Source organism: Hyla sarda, chromosome 8, assembly GCF_029499605.1.
Source record: "Hyla sarda isolate aHylSar1 chromosome 8, aHylSar1.hap1, whole genome shotgun sequence".
NCBI classification, from domain to species: domain Eukaryota; kingdom Metazoa; phylum Chordata; class Amphibia; order Anura; family Hylidae; genus Hyla; species Hyla sarda.
In genome coordinates, this window is record NC_079196.1 from 171154194 (window position 1) to 171177957 (window position 23764).

The 23764-nt window shown below is 45.5% G+C and overlaps 1 protein-coding gene across 2 annotated transcripts in view; it reads right to left on the reverse strand.

Moving 5' to 3' along the window:
* Positions 1-12893: 12893 nt before the first annotated feature.
* LOC130284297 (hemoglobin subunit alpha-5-like) overlaps positions 12894-23764 on the reverse strand; it is a 65504-nt gene continuing 54633 nt past the window's right edge. Inside the window, exons 1-4 of one of the 2 annotated variants that reach the window (XM_056534523.1) lie at positions 23256-23610; positions 14400-14573; positions 13990-14194; positions 12894-13074 (exon numbers count right to left, since the gene is read on the reverse strand). In XM_056534523.1, the coding sequence (XP_056390498.1) occupies positions 12946-13074; positions 13990-14194; positions 14400-14494 (429 nt within the window). In that variant the 5' untranslated portion in view covers positions 14495-14573; positions 23256-23610 and the 3' untranslated portion in view covers positions 12894-12945. Of the gene's footprint in view, positions 13075-13989; positions 14195-14399; positions 14574-23255; positions 23611-23764 lie in introns of those variants that run through there. The other variant, XM_056534524.1, reaches the window with a different exon arrangement.

Below are 23764 nucleotides of genomic sequence, written 5' to 3' on the forward strand. Positions count from 1 at the left end.
ACAAATGTGCAAGACAAACCTTTATATGGTATCATATTAAGTTAATCACAGTCTCCAATCAACATAATCAAACAAAATTCATACAGTAAAAAGACATGATCAATACAAAATTTATAGTATAAAAAGTGCAAGTGATGAAAGTGTAATCAGAAACAACAATGGTTGCCGTACATACATTCGATCATTGTTGTTATTAAAAATATAAAGTGCAAATAATTAAGGCGCAGCTGCAACTGCGTCTTACAGTGATTAAAAACAATATTGCCATGGGGACAGACCACTCACCTCCCGCGTATGGGCGCCGCCATTACGGCGTCTCACATTGTTGTCATATGGCTCCCGGTCATGTGACGCTCCCAAGCTCCGCCCCGTCATCACGTGACCGGGGCGCATACACGCGCATGCGCGGCTGCCACTTTGATGCCGAAAACAGCATCAAGAGACCTGGCGAAGACACGGGAGCGCCACAAGTGCCGGGACCAACCTGACATTATGAATCGCAATTTAGAATAAAACACAATATATGATAAAGACAAAATCTGCTAAAGACAAAATCGGCAAAAGGTGATGTACAAAATAAATAAAGGGGCAAAAAACATTATTATCGTCAAAGGCCAGGAAGAGAATAAAGCCATTCTCACCCAGTCTATGGACGACAGAGAAGCCTATCAATAATAAAAAAGTAGTAAAGTAACGCACCAATAAACGCACCAAAAAACGCATCATGTGAATAGGGGGAAAAATTATTTTTGTGAGTAGGGAGAAAAAAATACGTCAGTGGATACGCCAATGGGCACACAACTACACATAGGTGTACAGGTGTGCATCCAGAGGCACGTCCACGAAAGACATATCCCCTAAAAAAGGGGGGGGATGAGTGTACTTGTGTAACTAAACAATAAAAAAGTGAATACTTAAATGTAGAATCAATGTTCCACAATGTGCCCGTAAAAATAATGCAAAAAGTATATTACATGTAAATAAGTATGTGTGCATGTATATACATACACACATGTAAAGACCAACGTACCAATATTGGTATATAAAAATATAATAAATACAGTGAATACAGTGATTATGTTATTAAAGAAATACTAGATATAAAAAACAAATGACTAAGTGCCCAATGTAAATGTATGCCTCCAATCCCCATGTGTATAGTGATTCTCCATATGCACATAGGGATCGTTTACCTTCCTAAAAAAGTATAGATACATAGCATTGCCCCTCCTTTGTACATCACACATAACTGTAGTCCTCAAATTGTCATAGGTAAAAAAAATTATTATTACACACATGTAAAAGTAATATAAAGAATTATAATAGTATATTCCGTATCGGTGTCTTTGGTCTGTCCCCCGACAAGCAAATGCTTCAATATCTAAAACAAAGCAGAAAAAGAATATCAATAATATATATGTTACATCGTATACCATTTAAACACATTCTCAGCAGTCGACATTGACCTACGCATTATATATAGCCGATGTAACAGTAAAATCTACATTCAGGCCACGTGGACGTAACGTGTCCAACTCATGAATCCAATATAACTCACGTTTCTTCAAACGATTGATTCTGTCTCCTCCCTTCTTACTGTCTGGTACATGGTCAATTAATGTAAACCGCAACTCTCCTTCCATATGACCCGCCTCAACAAAATGTTTGGACACCGGCAGATCAAGTCTAGCCTTCCTGATCGAATACCGGTGTTGGTTGAGGCGGGTCCGGAAGTCGTGTGTGGTCTCCCCAATGTAGAGTAATTTACAGGGACATGAAAGTGCATAGATGACAAAGTGCGATGTGCAGGTTAAAAAGAATTTCAGTTTATATTCCCTTAATGTTAGAGGGTGTACAAACAAAGTGCCTTTGTTCATCCTTGGGCAGTTGATACAAGTGCCACAAGGGAATGAACCCTTACGATTAACTGTCAGATACTTTTGTCGGTCCATCGGGCTTGTGGATACGTCTGTTTTCACCAACCGATCCTTCAAGCTCGGTGGCTTCCGATAAGACATCAACGGGGGTTGACAGAACTCCGGGATCTCAGAATGACATTTACTCAGGATACCCCAATGTTTACGCACCACACCAGCGATCTTATCTGATCTACTATTAAACGTAGATACAACTGCAATCCTTGGTGGCTTAGGTGTTTTTTCAGTCTGATGAATTAATAGTTTACGATCCAATTCTAGGGTCTTGTCCTTACTTGCTAAAAGTAAATCCCGTGGATAGCCTCTACGTGCAAAGTTATCCACCATTTTGTCTAGGGCCGGTAAGACTCTGTCATCCACTCCCACCACCCGGCGGGCCCTCATCATCTGACTTGACGGGAGGGACCATACCATGGGGCGGGGGTGGTAACTGTCATACCTTAAAACAGAATTACTGTCCGTCGGTTTCGTGTATAGATCGGTGGTCAGCCGTCCACCGTCTACACATACCAACGTGTCTAGAAATTGTAGTGAAACCATAGAAGAAGTTAAAGTAAATTTAATATTGGCATGAATATGATTCAAAAACTCAAAAAAATCCAAAAGTTGTTCTTGTGTACCTGTCCAAATTAAAAAGACATCATCTATGTAACGCCACCACCCCAGCACATGGCTGAAGTGGTGGCTCACATAGATGAATGTCTCCTCCAGGGCCGCCATGAACACGTTCGCGTACGTGGGCGCCACGTTTGTGCCCATGGCGGTCCCGGACAACTGCAAATAAAAAATATCATTGAACATAAAATAATTATGTTTCAGTACAATTTCTAGTAATGTTAAGATCAATTTACTCTCCTCCTGTGAATGGTCCGGTGAGATAGCCAGCTGGACTGCCTCCAATCCTGCTTCATGGGGTATAGATGTATACAATGAAGAGACATCTAGAGACGCCATAATTGTATTTTCAGGTATGTTGATTGATTCAATTTTTCTAAGAAAATCCGCTGTGTCTCTAATAAAATACATCGAGTTCACAGCGTAAGTTCTTAGTATCCTGTCCAAGAAAATAGAGATCTGGCTGGTAATCGACCCCCTCCCGGAGACAATTGGTCTTCCGGGAGGGTCCACAAGGGATTTGTGGATTTTAGGCAATATATATAAAAATGGGGTCGTTGGACAAGGAACCACAAGAAAATCATAGGGTGCTTTATCAATCAAACCCCTTTGCAAAGCCGGACCCAGGCACTCTTGAATCCTACTGGCTATCTCTCTTTTCGGATCACTTTTCAATTGTTTGTACGTAGTCACATCAGATAATTGCCTATAGACTTCACTCAAGTATTTTCATCGGTCCATGACCACAACCGCCCCGCCTTTGTCGGCGGGTTTTATCACCAGGTTGTGGTCATGGACGATTTGATTTAATGCAAGTTGTTGATTTCTTGTCAGGTTAGGGCGTATTAACACATGTTGTTCTGATTTTATTTTCTCGATATCCTGTCTCACTAGTGCACAAAAGGTATTGATCGCATTGGAGCTTGTATGTGGGTTAAAGTTGCTGGGGGGCTTCAAGCCCAAATCTCCAGCCCTGAAACTCACATCCTTGCAGCCAGCGGGATCTGCTTGTGAAATTGCAGTTTTATTAGCAAACATTACTTTCAACTTAAGTTTCCTAAAAAATTGATGGCAATCCAGCTCGACCTGAAACCAGTCCGGGTGAAAGGTCGGGCAAAAATTAAGGCCCTTGGACAAAAGATCAGTCTGTGCTATCGTTAAGTTAACAGAGGAAATGTTTACCACTTCTTTTTGTGTCGATTCTGAGCTGTTCTTGGTGTCCGTTGTCTGTTCCTTGTACTCCCGTTTATGGCGCTTGCCTCCTCTCCGGGTGGGACGTCGCTTGTGTGTTGGTGAAGGTCTAAAAAATCCTGTGTTACAATATTAGAGGAAGGAAAATCATTAGTTGCAGTCTGAGCTCTGTCTTTCAGGTCAGGTTTGGTGTCTCTAGTTTTCCTAGGTGACCGTCTAGTCACGGACTGAGACCCCCACATATAAATCCGGCCATTGCTGTAGTCGGTGGAGTCTCTGTACCATTTATGTCTCTTGGATTCTCAACCTCACTTCTCAGTTTTTGTAGAGAGACAGAGTGTTTAGAAATGAATTTATCAAAATCCTCCTCAGATAAAGTTGATTTCAATGTCATCTCAGCATTTGTCATCCTGTCTTTAACAGTCACAATATCCTTTTGTAACATATCCATATTCAATAGAATTAAATCCAATGAAAACCTGTTGGCAAGTAACTCATAGCGTTGTCTGTACTCGGGGTTCCCCATATAAGCATTTTCTCTGGGTTGAAGGCGCATCCCCCTTGGTACTCGCTCAGATTTATAGTACTCGCCAAGTGTAGACAACTGTAGGGTTAGAGACAGCAAACGTCTGGATTCATTCTCGTATTGACTTTGTAGGTCTATATTAGTCGGGACATGCAAGAAGGACATATCTCCCTTTGCCGCCCCCAAAATGCGGCCAATGTCAGCATTTGAAAATGAAGAGGCATGGTTAGCAGGTACTTTACCAGTTGTAGACTCCATTGTGGGCTATAGTAAGCAGCCGGGGTGCAAGTCCTACCAGACTGGATGATGTCTATTCTCAAATGGCGGAGGACAGCACAACCACTGTAAGTCTCAAAATAGTAATCCGGGTGCAATAGGAAGAAAACGCGGTCCCAGTCGCAGACCGCATCCATAAATTCCAGCAATAAATCCAACAGCACTCACGGGTTCAAGTGAAAAAACACAACGGTGTTTATTTAAACCATGTTCAGATGCAACGTTTCAGTGATATCAACCACCTTTTTCAAGCATGGTATACAAATGTATACAGTCTGTCCCCATGGCAATATTGTTTTTAATCACTGTAAGACGCAGTTGCAGCTGCGCCTTAATTATTTGCACTTTATATTTTTAATAACAACGATGATCGAATGTATGTACGGCGACCATTGTTGTTTCTGATTACACTTTCATCACTTGCACTTTTTATACTAAAATTTTGTATTGATCATGTCTTTTTACTGTATGAATTTTGTTTGATTATGTTGATTGGAGACTGTGATTAACTTAATATGATACCATATAAAGTTTGTCTTGCACATTTGTATACCATGCTTGAAAAAGGTGGTGGATATCACTGAAATGTTGCATCTGAACATGGTTTAAATAAACACTGTTGTGTTTTTTCACTTGAACCCGTGAGTGCTGTTGGATTTATTGCTGGAATTTATGGATGCGGTCTGAGACTGGGACCGCGTTTTCTTCCTATTGCACCCGGATTACTATTTTGAGACTTACAGTGGTTGTGCTGTCCTCCGCCATTTGGGAATAGATAGATAGATAGACATATACTGTAGATCATTAGACAGACGGACAGATGGACAGACAGACATACAGATATATAGATCTTTGCTATCTGGCAGGACACTCACTGATCTTGTTGCTTTTCTTTGTTGAAAGCTTAATGTTTCATCAGGATAGACCCCCCTGTTGATGCACAAACAAAACACATGTTGGGGATTGTGCTATATTTCACCATATAGGTTTACACTTTTTATTACTGTTTGGATAGGGGATAAGATGTTTTCAGCGGAGTACCCCTTTAAACCCTGAAACACCAATAGCAGTAAACACAGACTGAGACCACTTAAACTAATTCTGCCTAAGAAATGTGCCCATAAAGAAATAGATACTCCAGACAAAAAACCCTAAATACAGCTCCAGAAAAGACTCTCTGCACAATCAAATACACACCACAAAGTAAGAGTACAGACCTCAGAGCAGATCCCTTTTTATAAATACAGACCCAGAGCCCTTAGGTCACTACAGGCTCAGACCAGAACACCTTAGACATATACACACATAGCACACCCCCATAAAATCATAGACTGCTTCAAGTAATACAAACAATTCTCTTAAAGTAGTACAAACTCTAGACCAGTGTTTCCCAACCTTTTTCGGGTCGGGGCACACCTCGAAAAAAAAAACATTCCGCAGGGCACCGCTACCGAGGTTGACGAGCAAAAAAAAAAAAAAGAAAGAAAGGGAAAATGGTAAAAAAACGCAATGCACTATATCTATTTATCAGTGGGTATGTAGTTTATACAGCAACTCACCAATGACGTCTTCTCTAATTTGTAACGTTGCCTTCTCTTCTCCATCTGGTCCGGGCCATCATCACGATTTCTTCCACACACAATTCTTCACCGTTAAACCTGCAAAACAAATCTATTAGGCGCCGAACTTTTGTTTTTACATGGGTGACAGAGGGGTGTAGAAGAGTGGACATGGGTGACAGAGGGATGGACATGGGTGACAAAGGGGTTTAGAGGGGTGTAGAGGGGTGTACAGAGGGGTGTAGAGGACTGTACATGGGTGACAAGGGTGTAGAGGAGCGTACAGAGGGGTGTAGAGGAGCGTACATGGGTGACAGGGGTATAGAGGAACGTACAGAGGGGTGTAGAGGAGCGTACATGGGTGACGGGTGTTGAGGAGCGTACAGAGGGGTGTAGAGGAGTGTACATGGGTGACAGGGGTGTAGAGGAGCGTACAGAGGGATGTAGAGGAGCGTACATGGGTGACAGGGGTGTAGAGGAGTGGACAGAGGTGACAGGGGTGTAGAGGAGTGGACAGAGGGGTGTAGAGGAGCGGAGAGAGGGGTGTAGAGGAGCGAACATGGGGGACAGGGGTGTAGAGGAGTGGACAGAGGGGTGTAGAGGAGCGTACATGGGTGACAGGGGTGTAGAGGAGTGGATAGAGGGGTGTAGAGGAGTGTAGAGGAGCGTACATGGGTGAAAGGGGTGTAGAGGAGTGGACAGAGGGGTGTAGAGGAGTGGACAGAGGGGTGTAGAGGAGCGTACATGGGTGACAAAGGGGTGTAGAGGAGTGGACAGAGGGGTGTAGAGGAGTGGACAGAGGGGTATAGAGGAGTGTACATGGGTGACAGGGGTGTAGGAGTGGACAGAGGGGTGTAGAGGAGCGTACATGGGTGACAGGGGTGTAGAGGAGTGTACAGAGCGGTGTAGAGGAGCGTACTTGGGTGACAGGGGTGTAGAGGAGTGTACAGAGGGGTGTAGAGGACTGGACAGAGGGGTGTAGAGGAGTGTACATGGGTGACAGGGGTGTAGAGGAGTGGACAGAGGGGTGTAGAGGAGTGTACATGGGTGACAGGGGTGTAGAGGAGTGGACAGAGAGGTGTAGAGGAGTGGACAGAGGGGTGTAGAAGAGTGGACATGGGTGACAGAGGGATGTAGAGGGGTGGACATGGGTGACAAAGGGGTTTAGAGGGGTGTAGAGGAGTGTACAGAGGGGTGTAGAGGAGTGTACATGGGTGACAGGGGTTTAGAGGAGCGTACAGAGGGGTGTAGAGGAGTGTACATGAGTGACAGGGGTGTAGAGAAGCGGACATGGGTGACAGGGGTGTAGAGGAGTGGACAGAGGGGTGTAGAGGAGAGGACATGGGTGACAGGTGTGTAGAGGAGTGGACAGAGGGGTGTAGAGGAGTGTAGAGGAGTGTACATGGGTGACAGGGGTGTAGAGGAGTGGACAGAGGTGTGTAGAGGAGTGGACAGAGGGGTGTAGTGGAGCGTACATGGGTGACAAAGGGTGTAGAGGAGTGTACAGAGGGGTGTAGAGGAGTGTACAGAGGGGTGTAGAGGAGCGTACATGGGTGACAGGGGTGTAGGAGTGGACAGAGTGGTGTAGAGGAGCGTACATGGGTGACAGGGGTGTAGAGAAGTGTACAGAGGGGTGTAGAGGAGTGTACATGGGTGACAGGGGTGTAGAGAAACGGACATGGGTGAAATGGGTGTAGAGGAGTGGACAGAGGGGTGAAGAGGAGTGTGCATGGGTGACAGGGGTGTAGAGGAGTGGACAGAGAGGTGTAGAGGAGCGGACAGAGGGGTGCCGAGGAGCGTACAGAGGGGTGTAGAGGAGCGTACATGGGTGACGGGTGTAGAGGAGTGGACAGAGGGGTGTAGAGGAGCGTACATGGGTGACAGGGGTGTAGAGAAGTGTACAGAGGGGTGTAGAGGAGTGTACATGGGTGACAGGGGTGTAGAGAAACGGACATGGGTGAAATGGGTGTAGAGGAGTGGACAGAGGGGTGAAGAGGAGTGTGCATGGGTGACAGGGGTGTAGAGGAGTGGACAGAGAGGTGTAGAGGAGCGGACAGAGGGGTGCCGAGGAGCGTACAGAGGGGTGTAGAGGAGCGTACATGGGTGACGGGTGTAGAGGAGTGGACAGAGGTGACAGGGGTGTAGAGGAGTGGACAGAGGGGTGTAGAGGAGCGGACAGAGGGGTGTAGAGGAGCATACATGGGTGACAGGGGTGTAGAGGAGCGGACAGAGGGGTGTAGAGGAGCGTACATGGGTGACAGGGGTGTAGAGGAGTGGACAGAGGGGTGTAGAGCAGTGTAGAGGAGCGTACATGGGTGACAGGGGTGTAGAGGAGTGGACAGAGGGGTGTAGAGGAGTGGACAGAGGGGTGTAGAGGAGCGTACATGGGTGACAAAGGGTGTAGAGGAGTGGACAGAGGGGTTTAGAGGAGTGTACAGAGGGGTGTAGAGGAGCGCACATGGGTGACAGGGGTGTAGGAGTGGATAGAGGGGTGTAGAGGAGCATACATGGGTGACAGGGGTGTAGAGAAGTGTACAGAGGGGTGTAGAGGAGCGTACATGGGTGACAGGGGTGTAGAGAAACGGACATGGGTGACAGGGGTGTAGAGGAGTGGACAGAGGGGTGTAGAGGAGTGTACATGGGTGACAGGGGTGTAGAGGAGTGGACAGAGAGGTGTAGAGGAGCTGACAGAGGGGTGCAGAGGAGCGGACAGAGGGGTGCAGAGGAGCGTATATGGGTGACAGGGGTGTAGAGGAGTGTACAGAGGGGTGCAGAGGAGCGGACAGAGGGGTGCAGAGGAGCGGACATGGGTGACAGGGGTGTAGAGGAGTGTACAGAGGGGTGTAGAGGAGCGTACATGGGCAACAGGGGTGTAGAGGAGTGGACAGAGGGGTGTAGAGGAGTGGACAGAGGGGTATAGAGGAGCGTACATGGGTGACAGGGGTGTAGAGGAGTGAACAGAGGGGTGCAGAGGAGCGGACAGAGGGGTATAGAGGAGCGTACATGGGTGACAGGGGTGTAGAGGAGTGAACAGAGGGGTGTAGAGGAGTGGACAGAGGGGTATAGAGGAGCATACATGGGTAACAGGGGTGTAGAGGAGTGGACAGAGGGGTGTAGAGGAGCGTACATGGGTGACAGGGGTGTAGAGGAGTGTACAGAGGGGTGTAGAGGAGTAGACAGAGGGATGTAGAGGAGTGCACAGAGGGGTATAGAGGAGCGTACAGAGGGGTATAGAGGAGCGTACATGGGTGACAGGGGTGTAGAGGAGTGGACAGAGGGGTGTAAAGGAGCGTACACGGGTGACAGGGGTGTAGAGGAGTGGACATGGGTGACAGCGGGGGTGAACGGGAGTGAATGGGCTGACAGGAGGGGTGAACATGGGTGACAGGAGGGATGAACATGGGTGACAGGAGGGGGTGGACGAGAGTGAAAGGGATGACAGGAGGGTGAACATGGGTGACAGGAGGGTGATCATGATTGACAGGAGGGGTGAACATGGGTGACAGGGGTGTGAACATGGGTGACAGGAGGGTGGACAGGGGGGGTGGACAGGGGTGGTGGACATGGGTGACAGGGGGGGTGGATATGGGTGACGGGAGTGGACATGGGTGACGAGGGGGTGGACATGGGTGACGGGGGGTGGACATGGGTGACAAGGGGGGGTGGACATGGGTGATAAGGGGGGGTGGACATGGGTGATAAGGGGGGCAGACTGGGTGACAAGGGGGGGCAGACTGGGTGATAAGGGGGGCAGACTGGGTTACAAGGGGGGGCGGACTGGGTGACAGGGGGGCGGACATGGATGACAAGGGGGGGGTGGACATGGGTGACAAGGGGGGGCGGACTGGGTGACAAGGGGGGGCGGACTGGGTGACAGGGGGGCGGACTGGGTGACAGGGGGGGCAGACTGGGTGACAGGGGGGGGCAGACTGGGTGACAGGGGGGGCAGACTGGGTGACAGGGGGGGGCATACTGGGTGACGGGGGGGCGGACTGGGTGACAGGGGGGGGGGCGGACTGGGTGACAGGGGGGCGGACATGGATGACAAGGGGGGGTGGACATGGGTGACAAGGGGGGGGTGGACATGGGTGACAAGGGGGGTGGACATGGGTGACAAGGGGGGGTGGACATGGGTGACAAGGGGGGGTGGACATGGGTGACAAGGGGGGTGGACATGGGTGACAAGGGGAGGCGGACTGGGTGACAAGGAGGGGCGGACTGGGTGACAGGGGGGGCGGACTGGGTGACAGGGGGGCGGACTGGGTGACAGGGGGGGGCAGACTGGGTGACAGGGGGGGCAGACTGGGTGACAGGGGGGGCAGACTGGGTGACGGGGGGCGGACTGGGTGACAGGGGGGGGCGGACATGGGTGGACATGGGTGACAAGGGGGGGTGGACATGAGTGACGGGGGGGTATAGGGTGGACCCGGGTGATGGTGGGGGGGGGGGTTGGACAGGGTTGAGAAGGGATAACAGAGGGGTACAGTACCTTAAGCAAGCCAGTCCGCACAGCTTGCAGGTCCACGGCAGGCACGGAAGTCCGGCGCAGGTGAAGATCGTTCCGCCCCAGGGACCCATTTTCGGCTCACTGCGTCGCAAGGTAGAAGGGGGATGCAGGGGACGCAGTGGGGAGGGGGACGCTGTGCACGCAGTGCGCACGCAGGCTTCCCTTCCCCCCTGCGCCGCCAGTCATAAGCGCGCAGGCCGGGATGGGATATTTAAAAAAAAAATGAATAAAAATAAATAAAAATCACAGCAAAATCCCGCGGCACCACGGCCAGTGGCGAACGGCACACACGTGTGCCGCGGCACCGTGGTTGGGAATCACTGCTCTAGACAAAACACTACAGATACTGAAGCTTGTAGTCTGCTACACTCCTGGGTGCTGCAACATATTGACACACATATACATTGCCTGTGATAGTACCCCGGTGTGAAGAGGACTGCAAGAATAAGAAGGGTATTAGGTTAAGATGCAATACCCATAAGCCCTTTAAACATACTTCAAATACAGACCCCCAGGCTTGACCCCCCTAAAAATACAGACCCAGGTCAGCCCTTTCAAATAAATAAATAGAGACCCCAGACCTAAAGGAATACAGATCCCGAACAGACCCCCTAAATAAAACCCAAGACCAGGATTAAATTAGACCTTCTAAATGTATACAGACTACAGACCAGTGTCTCTAAAAACTTACAGACCTTTGGTCATAATTGTTAACAATAGACAATAAACAATAATTACATAGACCACCTGAATTACTGCAGACACTCAAACTGCCTAAATAAATACAGAACATAGACAAGACCCCCTAAATTTATAATACCCCAAAGTAAATATAGCCCTCCCCTCAAAAAAAAAACTACTAATATATATATATATATACTAATATATATATATATATATATATATATATATATATATATATATATATATGATATGAACCTGCATTGCACTGCCTAAACAAATACAAGGCCCAAACCAGGTTTTTATTTATATAGACCTCCAAAATAAATTCAGACCCCAGATCAGACAGCGCTGCGGAATCTGTAGGCGCTATATAAATAAAATTATTATTATTATTATCAGACCCCAAAGTGTATATAGGCTCTCGAAAAGACCCAACAAATATACACATAACATGGACTAGACTACTTAAAGGGGTACTCCGCCCCTAGACATCTTATCCCCTATCCAGACATTCTACCATGCGGCACCCACCTGTAACGGCTTCCGGAACCGCTGGAGGCCCTCGGGCTAATACCATCCTGACCACGGGGACATAAGATCGTGATGTCACGACTCCGCCCCATGTGACGTCACACCCGCCCCCTCAACGCAAGTCTATGGGAGGGGGCGTGAAAGCTGTCACGCCCCCTCCCATAGACTTGCATTGAGGGGGCAGGGTGTGATGTCACACGGGGCGGAGTCGTGACGTCACGATCTTACGTCCCCGTGGTCGGGATGGTATTAGCCTGAGGGCCTCCAGCGGTTCCGAAAGCCGTTACAGGTGGGTGCCGCATGGTAGAATGCGGGGGTCCCCAGCGGCGGGACCCCCACGATCAGACATCCTATCCCCTATCCTTTGGATAGGGGATAAGATGTCTAGGGGTGGAGTACCCCTTTTAAGAAATACAAACCCCAAACTAGACCCCTTTAATTTATATATATACTGCCTAAACAAATACTGAACCAGATCCCCTAAATAAATACAGATCCCAGACAAAACCCAGGAGATACTTGCCCCCCAAACAGATTCATTAAATATGTAGAGACCCCAGACTAGACCACTCAAAGAAATACAAAGCCCAAACAAGACCCCTCCATTAATACAGGTCCCTAAACAAATACAGGCCCCTCCCCCCCCTCCAACAAATAAAGACCTCATACCTGACCCCAAATAGACTAATTAAATATGTTTAGACTACAGACTAGACCATATAAAGAAATGCACCCCCCTCCCCAACCAGATGCCTTTAATTATTACAGAACAATCTCCTTACACTAACACAAATACGAGATCATATACATTCCTACAGCTTGCAGTACTCTACACTCCTGGGCGCTACCGGGAAACGTAATAATGAACTAACACATTATCTGTGGTAGCACCCAAGTGTGAAGAGGACTGCAAGAATGAGGAATTTAATAGATGTAGCACTCTAAAACTACTAAAACTATTATTACAAAATAATAATATTAGTATTAGTATATATTACTTTAGATGTTCATTCCCTTTGCCACAAATGTAGCAATAACACAGATAGGCATAAATGATTGAATGCACTTTATTGAACTGGTTAAGACATGTTAACAACCAGGTATCACACTGAGCCCAGTTTATCTGTACTTGGACACCAGGACAGAGGACACAGCGGACAGGAACTTGTCCCAGGCAGCCTGAGCAACAGCGTTGAATTCATTGGGGAAGTGGACAGCCAGAGTCACCTGGATGGAGTGGGACAGCAGCTAGAAGAGAAAGAGATTGTCAACAGGAATCACAATAACATCAAATGACATATAAATCACACCGATTAACTGTTTCATCATAGTAAATATAAGGCTACTAATAAGCTTAAAGTATAAACTTTTCATATAATGCAATTGGCCATAATTAGTGTTTAAGAATATGTTTAGCAGTACCATGCTTTAATGCTCATCTTTATCCATTTCATTCATTGAATCAATTACATATTTTTACCCTTAAACGGGGTAGAAGTTTATCAAAACTGTCATAGGGAAAAAGTGGGGCAGTTGGCAATAGCAACCAAGCATGCTCCAGATCTTCTTAAAGAAGACAGCAAAAACATATATTTTACGAAGAGTAGGTAGAAGTCGCAAATGTTGCTAAGGACAACTGATCCACATTTACCTAGTTTTTAAAGGAAAACTGTACTGATGGATAGTGCGGGAGATGCTGATTTCAACGAGCCCTACCTTGCCTGTATCCGCCCGGCCGTTCGCCCGCAATCGTAGATTTATTATATGTGGAAATCTTGCTGTAACTGGCATGGGCGGGGCTTCTGCAGCTCAACTGGCACTGACGTCAGCACCGCTTATGAATATTCATCCCCCTCCCTCCAGTTAGGAGCGGCGAAGAGAGGGAGAGCTGGAGGGAGGGGGGATGAATATTCATAAGCGGCGCTGACGTCAGTGCCAGTTAACCTGCAGAAGCCCCGCCCATGCCAGTTACAGCAAGATTTCCACATAAAATAAAACTACGATTGCGGGCCAATGGCTGGGCGGATCTGGGCACGGTAGGGCTCATTGAAATCAGCGTCTCCCACACTATCCATCAGTACCTGTGGATAGTGCAGGAGCAAATATGTGACAGTTTTCCTTTAAGTTCTTCCCTAGTGTATTTTGAGTGAATAAATGACTTACCCTGAAGTTACCAGGGTCAACCCTGAGCTTCTGGGCATGCAGGTCACTGAGGGAGGACAGAGCATGGTCCAGGTCATCCAGGTGGCCAGCAGCATTACCAATGGCACTCAGAACCTTTCCTCCGTGGCTGCTCAGATCACTGGAACCATGGCTCAGGTTGAAGTGGCTGAAGTAGGTTTTGGTCTGGGGGAAGCTCAGGAAGAGCCTGTAGGAAAGACAAAAGGTATGATCAATATCCATTATTAATGAACAGACTATGTGGCTAGATGAATTATTATAATATGAAATGAAGCAATACACAGTGTATAACATATAGGAAAAAAAATTGCAAAGTGCATTATAAGTTTACTTCCATACGATGTAATATACAATAAACTTATTTTGAATAATCATAAAAAGGTTGGTGTTACCTTTCCAGAGCCTCTGCTCCAATTTCATCAGTATGGCCGGCAACCTTGCCCCAGATAGAGGTGATGGCAGCCTTCTCAGCGTCAGAGAAAGTCATGGTTGGTTCAGGTAAGTGCAGATGAACTGGACAGTCCCTAATGTATTGGCCTTGTCATGCACTTTTAAAGGGTACCGGACTTGGAAAACAATAACCAAACATGTTGCCATTGGCTACCCCTGTGTTACACCCTTACTCTTATCTCCGAAATAAACAAAAAAAAATTCAGGGATCCATACTGTCTGAGATAGTGGCATATCTTTTTATCTCTCCATACAGTAACCACAGTATGCATAACAGAGCACATAGCTAATTGTGAGACAGTCTGATAACAAAATGCTTTATGTTTGCTTATTTGGACACTATAATAATAGTAACAATATAAACTACAGCTCATCCAGCAATAAAAAAAAGCATGGAAAAGTATATAAATTGGGTATCACCATAATCGCACAGACCGGTAAAATAAAGATAACATGTCATTTTACCACACAATAAGCACTATAAAAAATAAATAAAAAACAAAGACAGAATTATTTTTTTATGTTGCCCCTGCACACCCAAAATTAATAAAAACAGGTCACAAAGTCATTAGTATTAATAAAATCTGCAGCTTGTTTCACAAAAACAAAACCTCACACACAGCTCTGTCAACCATATATGGGGCTTAATAAACACCCTAATAAAAAGAAGGCCCCAAAATCCATTTGGGTGTTCCTTTATTTCTGAGGACTGTGTGCAAGTACACTGGGGTTACATAATGGATATTTCTAAGAATTGCCATCTCGGGGTATTAAATATTCTGTTGAATTATTATGTTAATACTTGCTGCGCTGCAGATAAATATTATTTTTTTAAAAATTAGCAAAAAAGCTAATAGTGTTTCATTTCACCTTGACTTGCTTTAAATCCTGTGAGCCACCTAAAGGGTTAACAAAGTTTCTAAATCCTGTTTGGAATTCTTTGAGGGAAATTTTCATGACAACTTTAAAACTTGCTGCAAAGCTTCTAAGCCCTCTGATGTTCTTAAAAGTAGAAGGACATTTATCATTGCTTTTAGAGCATTTTCTTGTCTATGTTTTGGCGCAGTTCAGGCGCAAGCAGCATATTTAGCGTCTCTTATGCGTCTTTTGATGATAAAGGCAATTTCATCAGTAGAACTTTTTCTTTTTCACCATGCAGTGGTCACGTATTTATCTTTTGCCACTTTAGTCAAAAGTCGCTATTTTGTGCGCAAAGGTACTTTTTAGGCGCAAAGCTACACCACCTACCAGTAGGCATGAGAATCACTTCTACCTTCCGCAATTCAACCTTTAACCTCTTGTGGGTGACAGGAGCTCAGCGCGGGTCATAGCTGGGTGGTCATATCTGCCACCTTGACCCATCTCTAATGCCAGACATCACCAATGTCTGATGCCCGGCTTTAACCCCTCAAATTTGATTGTAGCGTCTAAGATGCAGGTAAAAATGTCCCGGCAGCTCTGTGAAAATAAGTAAAAACTCCTAACCTGCAAATTCAGGACCCGGGAAAGTGTCTACTTCCCTCCCTCACAAGCATCTAGAAAAAGTGTATGTGGTAGAGCTTTTCCCACCACAACAGAGCTGCGCAAAATTCATCATCCTGCTGCACCTTCTTGATAATTAAGATGAACGCTAGTCAAATCACCACTCATATAAACGTGGCAAAATAGCTCTACCGTGGGCAATCTTTGATAAATCTGGGCCAATGTGTCAAAAAAAATCTCAGAATGGCTTGGATAAGTTAAAGCATCCCAAAGTTATTAGCACCTAAAGTGAGACAGGTCAAATTTGAAAAATGGGGATTGGTCCTTTAAGTCCAAAATAAGCACGTGTTTATGGGTTTAAGTGCAACTGTGTATAAGATAATGTACAAGGGACCAAGCCTCCACATAAACAAACACCATTCATCTTCAAATATCTCACATACCCCAGATTAAATTTACTAGATTTACCATTCCAGTCTGTAAATTAACCTGTTAAAATTGTAAATACTCAACCTTAAAGGGGTACTCCGCTGCTCAGCGTTTGGAACAAACAGTTCCGAACGCTGGAGTCGGCACGGGAAGCTCGTGATGTCATAGCCCTGCCCCCCTCACAGCCACCACGCCCCCTCCTATAGATTTGCATTGAGGGGGTGGGACGTGATGTCATGAGGGGCGGGGCTATGACCTTACGAGCTCCCAGCACTGGGTCCAGCGTTCGGAACAGTTTGTTCCAAATGATGAGCAGCAGAGTACCCCTTTAAAAATCCTAGAGGCTTCACTTCACAAGAAAAACACATTTGTTTCTGAAATATAAAGGAAACCTTTATTAAAATATTAATCCAAGATGTAAAGCAGGCAATTCAAAATAGTCTCAATGCACTGTCTGGTTTAAAGGACAACTTCTCGCAGGCTCTGCTCCAGTGTAGATAACAGGTAATAGGTGGAATATCAGGAGGTGTCTGGGAGCTTCACATGTCGTCATATTGGAGGCCTATGCAGCACTACAATGGCTAACACCACAGGAAGCTAAACATGTTTACAATATTTTATTAAGTTTATCCTCTTCATTCCTTAATTTTTCTTTTTCATCCTCAAAATCCCTTCCCATCACCTTCATACTATTACTGACTAAATCTGACCAAAACAAAATTTGTCAGCATCTTAAAGGGGTTGTGCGCTGGCCTGACATTCGGAGCTCCGCTCACAGCGTCCGGAAGTTCATTACTCTGAACGCTGTGTGCGGGCTTCCGTATTCGCGGCCGCCGGGCATGACATCACGTCCGGCCCCTCGTGACGTCTCGCCCGCCCCCTCGTGACGTCACGCCCGCCCCCTCTACCAAAGTCTATGGGAAGGGGGCGTGGGGCAGCGGTCGCACCCCCTTCCCTTAGACTTTGGTTGAGGGGGCGGGCGAGACGTCACAAGGGGGCGGACGAGGCGTCTCGAGGGGCCGGGCGTGACGTCACACCCGGCGGCCGCGAACACGAAAGCCTGCACACAGCGTTCAGAGTAATGAACTTCCGGATGCTGTGAGCGGAGCTCCGAAAGTCAGGGCAGCGCACAACCCCTTTAAAACAAAATGAGATTTGTGCACACTGATTGTTTGGTGTGTTACCAGTAGGAACAAATTATACCACCATACCATGACCACCACCACCAACAACAACTAATACAGCTATATTGTTACTGAATAAAATCAACTATGCAAAAGACCAATATTCCCACATAAGTTCACCATATAGAGTATGACACCAGCTGAACATGGGATCTGTATACCATATAAGTGATTATATACAGGGCCATATAGAGGTAGATACCAGCTTACACAGGATCTGTATACCATATAAGTGATTAAGGGTACGTTCATGTGCATATTTTCTGCTGCAGATTGTGATACCCATTGAAGTCTGTGTAGAAAAATCTACTGAAGCAAATCTGCAGCAGACCTGCAGCAGAAAATACACACATGTGAACATACCCATAAAGTTACATAAAGTTTCTTCTCCATCTAGAGTAGACCACCATGATGACTTCTTCCAGCCAAAACTTTCTCTCTTTTGCATCTGCACGACAAACATGTTAGACTCCACATTTTTCCAGTGCTCTCCCTACCTCTACACAATCTCCTCATCAATAGGCCCCCAAACTATAATAATACCCCCCTTACTAAGTATCCCATTCAGTAAAAGGACAGTTAGATAGGTCGTCAGGTAGGTAGGTACCTAGCCAGGTATGTAGGTAGCTAGCTAGGTAGTCAGGTATGTAGCTAGGTTGTTAGGTAGCCAGATATGTTGGTAGCTAGCTAGGTATTTAGTTAGCTAGGTAGATAGGAAGGTATGTAGCTGGGTAGTTATGTCGTTTTGCAATAGCCAGATGCACCATGGTTGGGAAACACTGCAGTAGGTAGCCAGGTATGTAGGTAGGTCACTGTTTCCTGACCAGGGTGCATCCAGCTGTGGCAAAACTGCAACTTCCAGCATGCCCAGACAGCCAAAGGCTGTCTGGGCATGCTGGGAGTTGTATTTGTGCAACAGCTGGATGCAGTCTGGTTGGGAACCATGTAGTAGGTAGCCAGGTATGCATCCGGCTGTTAAAAAACTACAACTCTGGCTGTCTGGGCATGCTGGTATTTGTAGTTTTGCAACTTTTGAAGGCCCCCTGATTGGGAAAAACTACAGACCTGGATAGCTTGGTAGTCCCCACCCCGTCCTCAACTAATCCCCAAACTGGCCCCCTCCCTACCCCCTTTTTTACCAGGTTGTAAAAAAAAACAAAAAAAACAGATACTCCTAAAGTACAACGCAGCGATCTGAAGTATACCGTAGCCTTGTCCCTTTCACTCCACAGTGGAGGCTCCGATGAGTAACATCATCGCACCTGCACTGTATGGGGGCAGAGGCCACACTGTCCTGTCAGTGTAAGCTGCAGCCTTAGGCTTACACTGATGGGGAGCTTTCAGCTATATGCACGTTTACACGCGCACAGCTGAAAGCGGCGCCTGCTCGCTTGCCTGGGAATCCGGGACAAGTGTAATGGATCCCCATAAGTAAGCGAGCGGGAGCGAGACCCGGGGCTGCGGGAGCCACCCCTGATATCAGGAATTCCCTGTAATGGAGACACATATCTCCCATGCAAGGCTTTCTATCAAACATTTGCCTTTTACATAGATCTGTAAGAGGAAATATGTTCATTGGTAAAATTATACAACATGAATTTCCATCTGCCTTTTTAACACTTTGGCCGCTGTTTTGTTGCACTTCATGGCTGGTGTTTAGCTGGGTTCACATGACCTTTTTCTATACATTTGTTGCACATTTAGGTGCATACATTTGCAAAGGTTTTAAATGGAAACTGTTAAAAAAGATTGTCATGGATAAGCTTTAGGGTATCTTAGTACGTGTCGTATTTTTCTGCAAATTCCATGCTGTTGATTTTCCTACGCATTGAAATCAACAGCAGAAAATATGCTGAAAAATATGCAGCATGAACATACCCTTAGGGTCTATTCACAAGTACAGTATCCTGCGCATATTTGGCGCTCAGCATTTGAAGCTAAAGATTTTATGCTGAAGATTATAATGTGAATTAAATAACTGAACACCGCATCAAACCTGCAGCTTCAAATGCTTTACAACAAATATGCGCAGGATACTGTATGTGTGAATACACCCTGAGGGTCACACTTGCCATATTTTGCTGCATATTTGTTGCTGCCTATTTTCCAACCTATTGAAGTCAATAGGTAGCAAAATCAGCTGCAGTAAATATGCAACAAAATATGCAGCAAGATACGGCTCGTGTGACCCTACGCTTGAGGGGTAAAGCATGGTAGTCTCCATTTAAACAAACGTATACAACTTTGGCATACGCTAGCTCCATTTATCCAATGAATCCAGTGTAGTATTTGTTTGTTTGTTTACATTTTTAAAGTGCTAAACTGTTTATTATTTGTGGAATGTTAGTTCTATGGTACATTGTTTGCCACTGGTATTTTCTTTCATGAACATGCGTTTTGCCCATAACATGATGAATGGTAAATACTAGGTGCAAGTTAAATTGAAAAGGTAAATATTTATTAATACAAACATCTTTAATCCCATGAATAAATCCCTAATAAAGGGCATATTTATACATTGGACCTCTAATGCTGACATTTAATAAACAGGACTAACTACATTTCTCCACCCTAATTTCCTTAGTGCAAACTCATCACTTTCACAGTGCAGTATTTTATCAGAACTATACGTACTTCTAGAAAACAGATTGTTATCTGCTGCTTCCTTTTATTGTCTGTTTTACTACTATACTGTCCACTTTAGATATATAACAGAGGTATATGTCAGCAACCAATCAAAATGCTATGCCAACATATGGGTAACATGCCAACGTATGGCCAACACTATGCCAACATATGGCTCATTGAGTGACTAACTTTAGTTGATTTTTGAACATATACTGTAATTTTGCTAGACTCAAACATACATCAGACAACGTATCATTAACAATCACACTACTTTTAGCTGCAATAAATGTAAAAAAAAATAAAAATAAAAAAAGTCCCAGCTAGACTGAGGGTCTAATGACCAGAACTGACAGCATCATGGGGATCCATGAAATGCCTGGCTGAGCCTTATATGAATGAGCCAGCACACCCTAGCAGGCAAGTGCAATGCATGTTAGACCATTTCAGACAAAACATTTTTTTACATTTCAGCCACAAGTCCGAGCCTTACAGGGCTAGTAATTCAATTAAGTAAAGCAATGGCCCAGCACACACTTCTTCTTTGCCTTCTGCAAGAACCTACCTTATGTTTGATGGATAAAGAATAAGCAGATGAAAGAAGAAGTGTGTGCTAGGACCATGGTTTATTATCATGGAGATCTATGTCACTGTTAAAAAAAAAAGGCCTTGACACACCGTGACATACTGGTACCGCCTGAATTATCTAAATAAATAAAATACAGCCTCTTATTTCTGTAAAATAAAAAAAAAGTGCTACCATTCCAGTCATCCCTGCTACTTTTGTTTACTTTCCCAGTAGATGGCATAAGATCAAGAAGCCAGTCATTGACTAGTAGGTATATGGGCACATCATCTTTCCAGGGAATTAAAAAAAACATGTGCTTATAACGGCCCATTGAACTGCCCTAATGAACCGTGCGACCATGCCACAACAACATTTTACCACTATGCCCCTAATGAACTGTGCCACCATGCTTCTAAAAAAACTATACCACCATGCATTAGTGAACTGTGCCACCATGCTTCTAAAAAAAACTATACCACCATGCATTAGTGAACTGTGCCACCATGCCCATTATAAAATTACCCACTATGCTCTGCCACTCCTCTGTGCACGTCCTGGCACTTCTTTGCCTGACATACTTAGTGCGTATATGAGGGGAGTACAATACGCTTTACTACGCTTAAAACAGTATTTGTCTAGAACAGCAGCAGGCGTGCACTTTTGGCTGTCCTTTCACAGTATCTAGGCCCTTGACAGATTAACAGGTACAAAATAGTACACTACTTAGATGTAGGTATGTGGTATGCACTTATAAGGTCAGAAAAATGCCCTACAGTACGCTTAAAAAAGTATTTGAGTACAACAAAAGCCAGTTATTGAACTGTACCAGAGTGCCCTTTTACCCTAAATAATTTTTTCCCATTCTGAGGCTCTCCAGACAGGATTTAGTGGGAGTTTTAGTCTTGTACCATCTGGAGAGCTACAGATTGGGGATCCCAGCTCCTAAATAAGCTGTCCCCCTGATAATACTCATCTGTCCAACTCCTGCCCTGCCCTGAGTTCTCTGGTCAGGTCTGACTGTTCGCAGCACACAACAAGCACAGCGGCAGGACAGGGAGCTGAGCGCTCTATCTTTTTTTCAGTTTTATTGGCATCTTAAAGGGGTACTCAGGTGAAAACCTTTTTTCCTTTAAATCAACTGGTGGCAGAAAGTTAAACATATTTGTAAATTACTTCTATTAAAAATCTTAATCCTTCCAGTACTTATTAGCTGCTGAATGCTACAGTGGAAATTCCTTTCTTTTTGGAACACTGATGGCATCACGAGCACAGTGCTCTCTGCTGAAATTTCTGTCCATTTTAGCAACCATGCATAGCAGATGCATAGCAGATGCATAGCAGATGTATGCTAAGGGCAGCATGGTGGCTCAGTGGTTAGCACTGCTGCCTTGCAGTGCTGGGGACTTGGGTTCGAATCCCACTAAGGACAACAATAAATAAAGTGTTATTATTATAATAACGTCAGCAGAGAGAACTGTGCTCGTGATGTCATCAGAGAGCATTCCAAAAAGAAAATAATTTCCTCTGTAGTATTCAGCAGCTAATAAGTACAGGAAGGATTAAGATTTTTTAATAGAAGTAATTTACAAATATGTTTAACTTTCTGCCACCAGTTGATTTAAAAGAAAAAAGGTTTTCACCGGAGTACCCCTTTAAGTACATTGATTGAATTGGATAGAGGGACTGGACTGCCGATCAAGTATGTGGAGAAGGGGCCGGGTGAACTCCCTAGCTTAGGAGCCTGTAGCAATTACAAGCATTACAATCCAACCATCTAAGAAAGACTGTCTCTGTTGCCCATATACACCAATCAGAGCTCAGAGCTGAATATGAAATGACAGCTGGGCAGTGATTGGTTAAAAAATATTTTCCATGGTGATTTTTACAATCCAATAAACACCACAAAAAAAGTTTGTGTGTGAAGGATGACTTATAGAGATGCCATTCAAAAGCATTGGGCCACTACTATACAGTACTACTGTATACCTGCAATTTCTCGCAGATGCATACTATTGTCACACATATCCGTGAACCATGATACTGTTTTACACCACCACCCCCAATACTTTTTGATTGGTATAAAACATCATGAAGGACACAACAGCATGCAAATTTTGTGTCAATGGGACTTTATCAAGCTTGGCTATCTCTTACAGCAATGAGACGGCAGTCTGGTCCCACACAATAGGATTATTGAGTGCTGAAATGAACAGCACATGAACATAGTTTCCTTTAGTTGCAATAGTCACTACTAAATCTCAAACTTGCTGTAATTAACCTAAGCAAAAGAAGGGTTTGTCATGAGTCTATACATTGGTTTTCTAAAGTCAACCGGCTGCATACGTCATCGAGCATTATGGCAGGAGTCATTGGGGTGTGAGTGGTCTGGAATGCAGGGGCGCAGGAACCGGGGGGGACGGGGGATGGATGAAGTTATCCCCCCCCCCACTCCACAGGGCCGCCCATCCTCCCGGCGCCACCTCTACCCACGGCACCGAAACCCCCATTACCAGCCACTGCTCTGCGTGAGGCCCCCTTCTCTGATAATACTGAAGGGGACCTCGCTCCTGGCCTCTCTCCCGGCCCCAAGTACTGCATGTAGTAAGCTGGGGCAGGGACGCTGATGCTTTCAAAGCAGCAAACGTCCGTCCGTGTTCAGGCACGCCCTGACATCATGGATGTCATGGATGACAGATTCTCCTTCCTCCTTAAGCTAACCCTGTTAGCCTGGGTTTGTGAGAGGAGCGGGAGGTCTATAAGAACCAACGGCTCGTCATTCCTACATGCCACAGGTTTTTCACGTGACTGCTGATCAGCTGACTAGTCGAGTCAGCTGACCGGAACCTAGACGCAGGTTCCCCAACGCTGGCATTGTGCGGGTAAGTGGCCGAGTCTGATCGAGAGTAGTGCAGGCACAGTATTCCCCTGCTCCGGAGGTAAGCTGGAGTTCAGGGGGACCCTTGATCAGCCCAGCCCTGGTGTATTCATTCTATTTGTTCATGCGATACGCAATAAATAT